The 14,116-nt window shown below is 49.5% G+C and overlaps 1 protein-coding gene across 1 annotated transcript in view; it reads right to left on the bottom strand.

Annotated features, from left to right (window-relative positions):
• LOC144610183 (inositol polyphosphate-5-phosphatase A-like) overlaps positions 1-13,804 on the bottom strand; it is a 32,351-nt gene extending 18,547 nt beyond the window's left edge. The window contains exons 1-2 of the mRNA XM_078428741.1: positions 13,735-13,804; positions 928-969 (exon numbers count right to left, since the gene is read on the bottom strand). Coding sequence (XP_078284867.1) covers positions 928-969; positions 13,735-13,782 — 90 coding nt within the window. The 5' untranslated portion in view covers positions 13,783-13,804. The remainder of the gene's footprint in view (positions 1-927; positions 970-13,734) is intronic.
• Positions 13,805-14,116: the final 312 nt, after the last annotated feature.

Genomic DNA, 14,116 nt, shown 5'->3' with positions numbered 1-14,116 from the left:
TGGTTTAAATCGAAGGTAGACACAAAATGCCGGCGTAACTCAGCGGGTCAGGCAGCATCTCGGGAGAGAAGGAATGGGTAACGTTTCGGGTCTCGACCGGCTGAGTTACTCCAGCATTTTGTGTCTACCAAGGGTTTGTAGGTTGATTGGCTTCTGTAAATTGTCCCTCAACGAATGGCCGAGTTGTAGAATCTGGGAGAGTTGATGGAAGTGGGAGGAATACAAGCAAATAAATATGGGATCAGTGTAAATGGGTGTTTGATGGTTAGCATGGGCGCAGTGGGCCGAAGGGCCCCCTTCATGTTGGATGCTGGAAAAACTCTTGTAAAGAGAAACACTCATGAGGGTAATAGATCGGGCAGATGTACAGAGTCTCTTGCCCAGAGTAGGGGAATCAAGTACTAGAGGGCATAGGTTTAAGGTGAAGGGGGAAACATTTAATGGGAACCTGAGGGGTAACATTTTTTTACACAGTGGGTGGTGGGTGTATGGAAGGAGCTGCCGGAGGGGGTAGTTGAGCAGGGACTATCGCAACATTTAAGCAGGTACATGGATAGGACAGGTTTAGAGGGATATGGGCCAACTCAGGCAGGTGGGACTAGTGTAGATGGTTGGCGTGGGCAAGTTGAGCCAAAGGGTCTGTTTCCACACTGTATCACTCTGACTTAACAGGTCAAGTCCATTTTTGTCCCTGCCTTAGATCACGAACCTGAAACATTAACAGTTTCTCTCTTCACAGATGCTGCCTGACCTACTGAGAGTTTGTTCTTTATTTCAGATTTCCAGCATCTGCAGTTTTTTTACATTTTTCACTTTAACATTGGCTGCGGGTGACTGGTGGGAGAACGTGAGCCAGGGGCAGAGACTAGGCAATGGCAGAACAAATATCACATCAGCCACCGGCAGTACTGGGCGGGCGGTACTCACCTCATAAAACTCCCGCAGCCAGATCGCTTGCAAACCTTCCAACTGTGACAGAAAGGAATTAAAAATAACATTCATTTTAATATTCACCTCCGCTGTTCCTCCCCTCTCTCCATCTCCAACGGCCCTCAAACCCACCCACAAATTAACATCATTGGGCCTGTTGCTGGTAGAGCTGCTGCCTCACAGCGCCAGAGACCCAGGTTTGATCCTGACCTCGGGTGCTGCCTGTGTGGAGTTTGCACGTTCGCCCTGTGACCGCGTGGGTTTTCTCCGGGTGCTCCGGTTTCCTCCCACATCCCAGAGACATGTGGGACGGTAGTTTCATTGGCCCTCTGTAAAGTGTGCAGGCAGTGGATGCAAAAGTGGGATAACACAGAACTAGTGTGAATGGGGATGGATGGTGGGCATGGACTCGGTGGGCCGAGAGGCCTGTCTCCACGCTGTCTCTCTAAACTAAACTAGTCCTCTGGCATCTTGGGCACCTCCCTCTCACCCCAAGGATGTTGGACAATGCAGTGGTTGGATCACAGTTCCACCGAAGCAGGTTCAATCCCAGCCTTGTGTGCTGCCCGCATGGAGTTTGCACGATCTCCGTATGACCACACAGGTTCCACCCAAGTGCTTTGGATTCCCCCCACATACCTCAAAGACGTGCAGGTTAAAAAGTGGTGGTAAATTCTCCCTTGCGTCAGTGGATGGCGGGAGAATTCACGTGGATAATGACCATGCAAGAGATAACGGGCCACAGGGGCATAAGTGGTAGAGGGGTGGGAAGGGAGTAGGGTCACCAACTGTCCCGTATTAGCCGGGACATCCCGTATTTTGGACTAAATTAGTTTGTCCCGTACGGGACCGCCCTTGTCCCATATTAGTAGGGTTGCCAACTTCCTCACTCCCAAATACGGGACAAAGGGTGACGTCACCGCCCCGCACCCCACGTGACCTCACCCAGCCTGCGGCCACATGCTCCCGCTCCACCAATGGCGGCCGCCCGGGCCGAGAGCATGTGCCCGCTGGCGGGGTGGTCACGTGGGGCGGTGACGTCACCTTGTCCCGTATTTGGGAGTGAGGAAGTTGGCAACCCTACAAGGGTGGGTAGGTTTGATAGCGATAGCTCTGAAAGGTGACATGGATCTGATGGGCTGAATATCCATGTGCCCATCTAAAAGCCTTTTGCACGCCGCTATTGTATCTGCTTCCACCGCCACCCCTGGCAGCGCGGACCGGGCACCCCCCACCCTCTGTGTAAAAATCCTGTCCAGCACACCTCCTTTCAATTTGCTATGAAAAATTGAAGAACCCATTGCCCCCGTTACAAGGAAAGGTGGGCGGCACGGTGGCGCAGCGGTAGAGTTGCTGCCTTACAGCGAATGCAGCGCCAGGGACTCAGGTTCAATCCTGACTACGGGCGCTGTCTGTACGGAGTTTGTACGTTCTCCCCGTGACCTGCGTGGGTTTTCTCCGAGATCTTCGGTTTCCTCCCACACTCCAAGGACGTACAGGTATGTAGGTTAATTGGCTGGTCAAATGTAAAAAAATTGTCCCGAATGGGTGTAGGATAGTGTTAGTGTGCAGGGATCGCTGGGCGGCGCGGACCCGGTGGGCCGAAGGGCCTGTTTCCGCGCTGTATCTCTAAATCTAAAAAAAATATGGAGGACTTCATGAGGGTGCAGATGTGGCTTTCCTGAGTGCTGCCTGGATTAGAGAGCATTAGTTATAAGAAAGTTTGGATAAACTGTGATTGTTTTCTCAGGAGCATCTGAAGCAGACGGGAGAACTAATACAAGAGTATAAAATTATGAGGGACCTGTTTGTGTGCTGTTCAGTGTCCTAACTTATTAATGCCTCTACTTCCTTGGAAGATTTGGTACGTCGGTGAATATTCTCGACAACCTCTACAGGAGGAGAGTGCGCTGCTTGGTTGGATCCGTAACTCAAATGCCCAGGAGTGAAGGAGGTTGTAGAGAGTGGTGGACACTGCCCGGTCCATCACAGGTACTGATCTCCCCACCATCGAAGGGATCTACAGGAGGCACTGCTTCAAAAAGGCAGCCAGCATCATCAGAGACCCACACCACCCTGGCCACACTCTCATCTCACTGCCACCATCGGGAAGAAGGTACAAGAGCTTGAGAACCGTGACCTCCGAGTTCAGGAACAACTTCTTCCCAACAACCATCAGGCTCCTGAACCACCCTGTACAACACTAGCCACAACCCTACCACAACACTAACCACAACCCTACAAAATGCTGGAGTAACTCAGCGGGTCAGGCAGCATCTCTGGAGATTAGGGTCGAGACCTGAAACGTCACCCATTACTTCTCTCCAGAGATGCTGCCTGACCTGCTGAGTTACTCCAGCATTTTGTGTCTACCTTCGATTTAAACCAGCATCTGCAGCTTTTTTTCCTACTGTGGACTTTGGTTAGGTTGCACTAGCTGCCTCTTATTGCACTATTAATGTCTATTTATCTTGCATTATTGATTATTAATTTATTATAGTATTGATTGTTGTATATTTATGTGTGATTGCGTTAATGGGCCTGTTATGCTGAAGCAAGTACAAATTTTATTTTACCATTGGTGGTACGTATGACAATGAAACTCTCTTGATCCTTCAATTTCCTGAATATTCAAACACGTATTGATCTTTGGCTAGGACGCTGTCAGAGTTGATGAGGCTCTATAGTAGCTGAGGCCTCGCCTGGTAATGCCAGGATACAGAGGATTACTCCATCGACTGCCTGTAACCTGGCCAGGTTAATAGTTTCGTTTACTTTAGAAATACAGCGCGGAAACAAGTCCTACAACCCACCAGTCCGTGCCGACTAGTGATCGCCAGACACTAACACTACCCTACACACACTGGGGACAATTTATAGTTTTACCAAGCCAATTAACCTACAAACCTGCACATTCTTTGGAATACAGGTGCAGGGATGAGGGGCAATGGGTCAGGTCGGGGCAGGTTGGGCCCAATATCTCGTGGTGCCACGAGAATGGAACTCAAGTCCCTGCAGTCGTCAGCAAACGACCGAGAAAAAGGAACTACTCCTGCACCTATTTTCTATGTTTCTATGTTTTCTAAACGCGATGCAAATTGTGGCCTTTAAGCTTGCGCAGGTTGTGAAGCATTCAGTGCACGGTTCAGAGAACACTGGCTGCATGGAGACGGCAGTATGAAAATCATACTCTCACCATGGCACACACACAGTCATGCCCATCCATGCTGTGGCAAGTCCTACCCACCTGCCCCCCTCCAAGCCCTGCCTGTGCTTTGGTTGTTTAAGTTTTGATCCAGTTTTCTTCAGAAAACCACTAATGAAACTGCATCAGACAGATAAAGGTGTTCTGCCGCCCCTGCCCCCACCCTGGATCTGTGTTCACCGCTTTAAATACACCGCTTTAAAGATGTTGATCCTTTGCATATGTGGGCGGTAGGGAGACGCATTGGTAGAGCTGCTGCCTCACAGCAGCAGAGGCCTTACAGCAATCACAGCAACCTGAGACACGGGCTCCACCCTGACTACGGGTGCTGTCTGTACAGAGTTTGTTCATTCTCCCTGTGACCTGCGTGGGTTTTCTCCGAGATCTTCAGTTTCCTCCTACATTCCGAAGACGTACAGATTTGTCGGTTAATTGGCTTGGTATAAATGTAAAACATTGATCCTAGCGTAGGGTAGTGTTAGTGTGCGGGGATCGCTAGTCACTGCGGACTTGGGCTGAAGGGCCTGTTTTTGCGCTGTATCTCTAAACTAAACTACTGCCTCAGTGTAATCTACTATTCTTACACTAGTCCTTCACTGTTGCACTTAGGTACGTTTGTGGTTATGGAGAGTAAGATTTTACTGTATTGTGTGTAAAACACAGGATTTCACTGCAACTAGGTGCATTTTATAGCCAGAGGGTGGGGAATCTGTGGAATTCATTGCCACAAACGGCTGTGCAGGCCAAGTCAATGGGTATTCTTAAAGCGGAGGTTGATAGTAATGATTAGTAAGGGCGTCAAAGGTTTCGGGGAGAAGGCAGGAGAATGGGGTTGAGCGGGAAAGATAGATTAGCCACGACCGAATGGCAGGGCAAAACCCGATGGGCCGAATGGTCTAATTCTGCTCTGATATCTTACGATCTTGTGAAACAATAAAGTACCATTGAACCATAGAACAGTACCGTGCAGGAACAGGCCCTACGGCTGCCAATGTTTGTGTTGCACGTGACCACAAGTTAAACTGTGTTTTAAACAACATTGTACTTGAACCATACAAAATGGCGGCAGAAACATAGCGACTCCTGAGTACTTAGTTTTAGTTTAGTTTAGATATACAGTGCAGAAACAGGCCCTTCGGCCCACCGAGTCTGCGCCAACCAGTGATCCTAGTACACTAGCACTATCCTACACAATAGGGACAATTAACAATTTTTACCGTAACCAATTAACCGACAAAACTGCACATCTTTGGAGCGTGGGAGGAAACTGGAGCACCTGGAGAAAACCCACGCAGTCACAGAGAGAACGTACAAACTCCATACAGTCAGCACCCGTGGTCAGGATGGAACCCGGGTCTCTTTCAGCAACTACCGCTGCGCCACCGTGCCGCCCTAATGCCTCAGTATAATCTACTATTCCCACACTTGTAATCAAGTGTGATAATGCCTGTGTATAGTAAGGTTTTCACAGAAGATAGACACAAAATGCTGGAGTAACTTGGCGGGACAGGCAGCATCTCTGGAGAGAAAGAATGGGTGACGTTTCAGATTGAGACCCTTCTCCAGACTGCGAGTTAGGGGAGAGGGAAACTAGAGATATGGTAGGGTAACGTGGGAAAACGGCAGATTTTTATTCATATGCAAAACATGATTTTCACCATAGCCAAGTACAAGTGACAATTTAGTGCCATTGAATGATTACGGAATGTAGAGGTTTCACAATGAAGGGAAGTCGGTGGGTGGGGAGATAGGGTTTGCTGCAGTCATTCAGGGCAGTTGTGTCATGGTGCCACTTCCTGTGAACAAGACCGCTCCTGCCCTGGTCAGTGCTCAGAGAGGTCTCTCTCTGTGGCTGAGTGGACAGTTTAGTTTAGTTTAGTTTAGAGATACAGCGTGGAAACAGGCCCTTCGGCCCACCGAGTCCACACCGACCAGCGATCCCCGCACACTAACACTATCCTACACACACTAGGGACAATTTACACTTATACCAAGCCAATTAACCTACAAACCTGTACGTCTTTGAAGTGTGGGGGGAAGCCTAAGATTGCGGAAAAAACCTATGCGGTCACGGGGAGAACGTACAAACCCTGTAGGTTTGTACCGTAGTTAGAAGGCAGCACCCGTAGTTAGGATCGGACCTGGGTCTCTGGCGCTGCAAACGCTGCAAGGCAGCAACTCTACCGCTGCACCACCGTGCTGCCCACGGCTCTCTGGTTGTAGGGTCAGGAGGTTGTGGCTCTTATTCCAAAGGCCACTGTGTAACTTTACACATTTTCCATACACCCACCACCCTTTGTGTGAAAATGTTACCCCTCAGATTCCTATTAAATCTTTTCCCCTTCACCTTGAACCTATGTTCTCTGGTCATCGATTCCCCTACTCTGGGCAAGAGACTCTGTGCATCTACCCGATTTATTCCTCTCATGATTTTACACCCATCAGCCAAAACATTATGACCTGATGAGCCAAAACATTATGACCACCTGCCTAATATGCTGTTGGTCCTCCATGTGCAGCCCCATATGCAGCAGGGTGCGATGCACTGTGTATTGTGACACATTCCTCCCGTGACCACCATTAAAATTTTCTGTGACTTGTGCCACAGTAGACCTTCTGTCGGTTCGGACCAGACAGGATAGCCGTTGTCGCTCTCGCGCATCGATGAACCTTGGGCGCCCAACACCCTGTCGCCAGTTTGTGGCTTGTCCCTCCTCGGACCACTGTCGGTAGGTACTCACCACTGCTGACCGGGAGCACCCCACAAGCCTTGCCGTTTCAGAGATGCTCTGACCCAGTCGTCTGGCCATAACAATTTGGCCCTTGTCAAAGTCGCTCAGGTCTTTACTCCTGCCCATTTCTCCTGCATCCAACACATCAACTTCAAGAACTGACAGTTCACTTGCTGCCTAATATATCCCACCCCTTGACAGGTGCTATTGTAACAAGATAATCAATGTTATTCACTTTGCCTGTCAGTGGTCATAATGTTTTGGCTGATAGGTGTATACACTTCTATAAGATCACCCCTCATCCTCCTGTGCTCCAGGGAATAGAGTCCCAGCCTACTCAACCCTCCCTTTAGCTCACACCCTCTAGTCCTTGTAACATTCTCATAAATCTTCTCTGTACCCTTTGACAGCTTGACAACATTTTTCCTATAACATGGTGCCCAGAACTGAACACAACACTCTAAACGCAGTCACAACAAAGTCTTATACAACTGCAACATGACCTCCCAACTTCCCAAAATAACCTCCCAAAATAAGAAACAGACAAAATTTCAATAATACAATGACAACTTACAGGGGAGACTCGGGTAGACATTGGGTGGGAAAGGGAAGGCAGGTGCAGGGAAATTGGCATAGCTCAGAATGCCAACCTGCTCAGTATTCACAAGGTAGGCCGAAGGGCCTGTTTCCATGCAATGCGGCTCTATGACTCCAGGAAAGTTAAATTGGACTGTGCAGGAAGGAACTGCAGATGCTGGCTTATACTGAAGATTTATATGAAGTGCTGGAGCAACTTAGTGGATCAGCTTTGATCTCTGGAAAAAAGGAACTATTGACGTTTCGAGTCCGAACGCTTCTTCAGTCTGAGACAGGGGAGAGGGAGACTCAGAGATATGGAAGGGTAAGGTGTGAAAACAAGAGATCAAAGGGGAATGTAGGGGATACTACAGTGCATACTAGCCATTCAGTGCCGCAGCACTGATGAATTTGTGTCTTTGCAACTTCTACGTACTCTGAGTGCAAGACAAAATGTGTAGGAAAGAACTGCAGATGTTGGTTTATACCGAAGACAGACACAAAGTGCTGGAGTAACTCAGCGGGTTAGACAGCATCTCTGGAAGAAAGGAAATGGTGACGTTTCTTGTCAGAACCCGTCTTCAGATTTCTTCACCTGTTCCTTTTTCCCAGAGTTGCTTCCTGGCCTGCTGTGTTACTCCAGCACTTTGTGTTCATCTTCAAGTTAGATTAGGCTGACTGGGAAGAAAAAATAAAGCTGAAAATGGTATTAAAAATTGGAAAAAGATCTAAAAAAAAGTAGAGCTGATCCACCAAAGTGCGATTCCGATCTCGGATGCTGTCCTTGTGGAGTTTGCACGTTCTTCCCGTGACCTCATGGGTTTTGACTCATATCCCAAAGGTGTGCAGGTTGGTGGGTTAATTGCCAGCTGTAAATCGCCCCGAGTGCGTTAGTGAGTGATAGAATCAGTGGGAGGAGAATGCGGAAGTGGGGAGAATAAAATGTGATATGACATTAGTGTTTTTAGTTTGTTTTTTGTTACAGTTTTAGAGATACGGTGTGAAATCAGGCCCTGTGGCCCGCCGAGTCCATGCCGACCAGCGATCACCCTTACACTAGTTCTATCTCTCACCGTACGCCTGTGCCCTCTACTTTTAGAAACTTCTACCCTAAGGTCATAAGTGATAGGTGTAGAATTAGGCCATTCAGCCCATCAAGTCCACTCCCCAGGGACGTTACAACGTTGGATAGACTGCACATGAGGATAGACCAATTAAACCAAGGAGAGGTGTCGGAAGGAACTGCAGATGCTGGTTTAAACCGAAGATAGACACAAAAAGCTGGAGTAACTCGGCGGGGACGGGCAGGCAGCATCTCTGGAGAGAAGGAATAGGCTGGTTTGTAGGATGGACTGGGCTGCAACTTAAATTACAGAGAAGGAAAAAAACAAATTATAATGGGGATTTAAATGACATCAGCGAGAGCTGAGATAGAAATATTGTTCTGGGCAGAGAAGGTGAAGAATTTAAAAATACATCCAGATAATCTGCTAAAGCAGTATGTTTCTGGTCTAACAAGGAAGGAGAATTGCTGGATCTGGTTCTGGTTCTGGTTCTGGGGAATGAGGTAGGGCAGGTACGCTTGGTTTCGGTCGAGCCACATTTTAGAGATAGTATTAAGATTAAAGATTATGATAGAAAGTGGACGAGAAGCAATCCAGAGTGGAGGCTGAGTGGGTGATCACAGAGAGCTATATAAAATCACAAGGGGAATAGGATGAAAGCACGTTCTTTGTTCCCCAGAGTAGGGGAATCAAGAACTAGAGGCAGAGGTTTAATGTGAGAGGAAGGAGATTTAATAGGAATCTAAGGGGCAACATTTTCATTCAGAGAATTGTGGGCATATGGAACGAGCTGCCAGATGGAGTAGTTGAAACAGACATAATAACAATGGGCGCAGCGGTAGAGTTGCTGCCTTACGGTGCCAGAGACCCGGGTTCGATCCTGGCTACGGGTGCTTGTCTGTCGGAGTTTGTAATTTCTCCCCGAGACCTGCGTGGGTTTTCTCAGAGAACTTCGGTTTCCTCTCACACTCCAAAGACGCACAGGTTTGCAGTTAATTGACTTAGTATAAAGGTTTAAAAAATCGTCCCTTGTGTAGGATGGTTTTAATGTGCGGGGATCGTTGGTTGGTGCGGACTAATTGGGTTGAAGGGCCTGTTTCAGCGCTGTATCTCTAAACTAAACTAAACAAAATATTTAAAAGACATTTGGACAGGTGCATGGATTGCGAGGGTTTGGTGGGATATGGGCCAAATGCAGGCAAATGGGGCTAATTACCATGGACAAGTCAGGCTGTTTCTGTTCCTCGAAATGGAGGAAAGCCACTTTGGAAGGGTGGAGAGTAGATCTGACCTGGATAAATAGGAACTGAAGCTAGACAGGGCAGAGTCATCACAACAATGGACTGCTTCTCAAGAAGAGATGGCTCAGGTCCGGTCAAGGCACATTCCAACATCTACACCTCCATGGATGACAAAAGATATTCGGAGGAAGATAAAGTAAAAGAAAACACTTCTCTGGAAAAGGCCAGGTTGTAAACACCAGCAAGAACAAAGTCAATTACAGAAGAATCAAAGTGGAAGTGAGAATTAAAAGACGATTGGTAAATAGCATGTATGCAAACGATTAGCTCAGATATACATCTGACTTCAAGTGTTCTTTAAGAATTTACTTTAGAGATATAGCCTGGAAACAGGCCCTTCGGCCCACCGAGTCCACGATACCCACGATCTCTGCGTTTACTAGCGCTATCCTACACAATAGGGACAATTTACAATTGTATCATTGATAGTCACCCGGAGGAATATGAATCAGGGAAAATCGGCACCAAATTGTGTCGGGTAAATCACGTTTACTTCATCGAAGTTTTTGATGAGATAATGGATGGAAATGACGCGGAAAATGCAGTGGAGAGGGAGTTCATACAGACTTCCAAAGGCTTTTGATAGGTGCCATGTAACAGGCTTATCAGCAAAGGGGGCACAGCTGGTATAGCCACTGCCTCACAGCAGCACGGACCCCAGGTTCGATCCTGTGGAGTTTGCACGTTCTCCCTTTGACCATGTGTGTTTTCTCCAGGTGCTCCGATTTCCTCCCACATCCCAAAGTCGTGCAGGTTTGTAGGTTAATTGGCCTCTGTGCATTACCTCTAGTGTGTAGGAAGTGGATGAGAAAGCAGATAGCAGAGGTGCCTATGGGCAGGGGCGCACAAGTTGCTGGAGGTTGCAGGGTAGCTTGAGATCAGGGTTAGGAAGGCACACACAACTCCAGGTTTATCAACATGGTACAGAAACGAGAAGAAACCCAGACTGTTGGATTAACTCAACGAGAATCCAGCACTTTCAGGTCCCGACTTGAAACGTCACCTATCAACTTCCTCCTGAGACCCGCTAACTTGTTCCAGCACTGTGTTTAACTCAAGATTCCAGCATCTGCATTCACTGTGGCTCCATAAAAGCAGGGAAGTCAAACCGAAACTGGTCTAGCCTCAACTGGGGCCTTGCACAGAATACAGGCCCCCTTATTATTGAGAGGATGTGAGGGTGTTAGAGCGGGACCAGTAGAGATTTATTGAATGGGGTAAGGGATTGTGGTTACAAGGATAGTTTCAGCATGCTGGAACTGTTTTATTTGGGCAAAGGGAGGTCGATTGGAAGTCTATAAAACCATGAGGGACCTACAGAGTGGGAAGTGGCATCAGTTTGTATTATTGGCGGGGATGGGTTTGAAGGGTTACAGCTATAAACCAAAGGGAAGGGATTAGAAAGTGACAGTGTGGTTGCAATGAGGAACACGCTGCCTGGGGTTGTGGTGGAGGCAGGTCCACTGTGGCCTTCCAAGGGGAAATGCATAAATATGTGGTGAAGAAAGATTTGCAAGGCTTCAGAATAGGGACCAGAGAATGGAAGCAAGGTGCTTTGGTTTGGTTGGGTGCGAGTATGAACACAATGGGCCGAATGGCTCCCCGTGCTGCAACCATGCTGTCCGACTCCAAACCCACTCATTAAAAAAAGACACAAAGTGCTGGAGTAATTCAACAGGTCAAGCAGCATCTCGGGAAAACTTGGATGGGTGACGTTCAAACTGAAGAAGGGTCCCGACCAGAAACTTCACCTACCCATGTTCTCCAGAGATGCTGCCTGACCCGCTGAGTTACTCCAGCACTCTGTGAAACGTCACCTATCCATGTTCTCCACAGATGCTGCCTGACCCACTGAGTTACTCCAGCACTCTGTGAAACGTCACCTATCCATGTTCTTCAGAGATGCTGCCTGGCCCACTGAATTACTCCAACACTTTTTGTCTTTGTTAGGAGATGTTTAAATGAGTGATTGATGTTCAGCACAGACTCAGTGGGCCAAAGGGCCTGTTTTCGTGCTGCATCTCTCTGTGACTCTTGGTGACATCCAGCAAGGACAAATGCCAGCTGACCCCAGGGACAAGCAGCTCACAACAAGTAAGGTCATGAGCTACTTGGACAATGCATGTGAAGATCAGCACCGACTTAAATGGGAGCACCAAGGACAGGAGAGGCGTACATTATAACACGATGACCATTGTATCGCTGCATGGGATGGGACCATTACTCGAAACCATCCCTCTCAAAATAGTGCCTCGGCAAGGCCACCAACATAATCAAGGACCAGTCTCACCCCGGTCATTCCCTCTTCTCCCCTTTCCCATCAGACGAGATACAGAAGTTGGAAAACACCTCAGAATTAAGGGATAGTTCCTTCCCAGCTGTTATGCAACTGAACCATCCCATCACCAACAAGAGAGCGGTCCTGACCTCCCATCTATCTAGCTCATTGGAGACCTTCAAACTATCTTTAATTGGACTTCATCTTGAACTAAACATTATATCTCCAGTCTGAAGAAGGGTCTCGACCCGAAACATCACCCATTCCTTCTCTCGAGAGATGCTGCCTGTCCCGCTGAGTTACTCCAGTATTTTGTGACTATCTTCGGTGTAAACCAGCATCTGCAGTTCCTTTCTACACATTACATCTTTTCTCCCATATCTGTATACTGTTGATGGCTTGATCGTAATCATGTACAGTCCTTTCTGTGACTGGATAGCACGTAACAAAAAGCTTTTCACTGCACCTCGGAACACATAACAGTAATAAACTAATAGTGATTTGCCCTCTTGAACTGCTGTTTAAAGAACACAGTCCCAATGATGGGAAGGACAGGAGATATATTTTCAAGTTAGGATGGGAGAAACCTACACTACAGGTGACCTGTTCCACCAAACATTAGTTTAGTTTGGAGATACAGCATAGAAACAGGCCCTTCAGCCCACCGAGTCCACCGATCACCCGTTCACCCACCAGTTCTATGTTATCCCACTTTCTCATCACTCCCCTACACACTGGGGGCAATTTACAGAGGGGCCACTTAGCCGACAAACCCGCACGTCTTTGGGATGTGGGAGGAAACCGGGGCACCCGGAGGGACCCGTGTGGTCACGGGGAGAACGTGCAAACTCCACACAGACAGCACCCTAGGTCACTGTCCCACGTACCCCACATACCCCTTCCCTCCGCCAACCTCACCCCCCCCAGTCTCTCCCCACACCCCCAACAAATACTCAGCCCCTTCCACACGTCTCCAGATCTCCCCCCACCCCTCTCATCCCCACCTCCCTCCCTCCCTCCCTCCCTCCCTCCCCAGGCTCCCCTTCCTCCCCCTCCATCCCCTCCCCTTCACTCTCCCCCTTCCTTGCTTCCACTACCCTCCTCACTCCCCCCTCTCCCCCTCCTCTCTCTCTTCTCACTCCCTCCCCCTCACTCCCTCCTCTCCCTCTCTCCCCCTCCTCTCCCTCTCTCCCCCTCATCTCCCCTCCTCTCCCCCTCACTCCCTCCTCTCCCCTCTCACTCCCTCCTCTCCCCCTCACTCTGTCCCCCTCACTCTCCCCTCCCCTCACTCTCTCCTCTCCCTCCCCTCACTCCCCCCTCCCCCTCACTCTCTCCTCTCCCTCCCCTCACTCCCCCCTCCCCCTCACCCCCTCACTCCCTCCCCCCTCCCCCTCACTCTCTCCCCCTCACTCTCCCTTCCCCTCACTCCCTCCCCTCACTCTCCCCTCACTCCCTCCTCTCCCTCCCCCCTCCCCCTCACTCTCCCCTCCCCTCACCCTCACTCCCTCCTCTCCCTCCCCTCACTCTCTCCCCCTCACTCCCTCCTCTCCCTCTCTCCTACCCTTCCTTGCTTCCACTACCCTCCTCACTCTCCCCCTCACTCCCTCCTCTCTTCCCGTCACTCCCCCCTCCCCCCGTGTTTACTCACATTGTCGAACAGGGAGCCCAGGTTGGCGGTGAGCACCAGCGCCTCCATCCCCGCGCGCCCACCCGACCCGACCCGACCCTGCCTGGCCCTGCCCAGCCCGCGCGCTTCCCGCCTCCCAACCGCCCAACCGCCTCTCCCCGCCCCGCCCCGCGCCCTCCCGCCCGCCCGCCCGGGCCGGGCCCGGCCTCCCTCCCGCCCACATCCTGCCCCACCCCCCCCTCACATACACACACTCGCACAGTCACCCCTCATACACTCACACACACACTCACTCCCTCACACTCACACACTCCCTCACACTCACACACACATCACACACACTCACTTGCACAGTCACCACTCACATACACACACACTCCCTCACACTCACACACACATTCCC

Source organism: Rhinoraja longicauda, chromosome 36, assembly GCF_053455715.1.
Source record: "Rhinoraja longicauda isolate Sanriku21f chromosome 36, sRhiLon1.1, whole genome shotgun sequence".
NCBI lineage: Eukaryota > Metazoa > Chordata > Chondrichthyes > Rajiformes > Arhynchobatidae > Rhinoraja > Rhinoraja longicauda.
The sequence above is the reverse complement of the archived record's forward strand: the minus strand, read 5'-3'. Positions and strand labels throughout refer to the sequence as shown.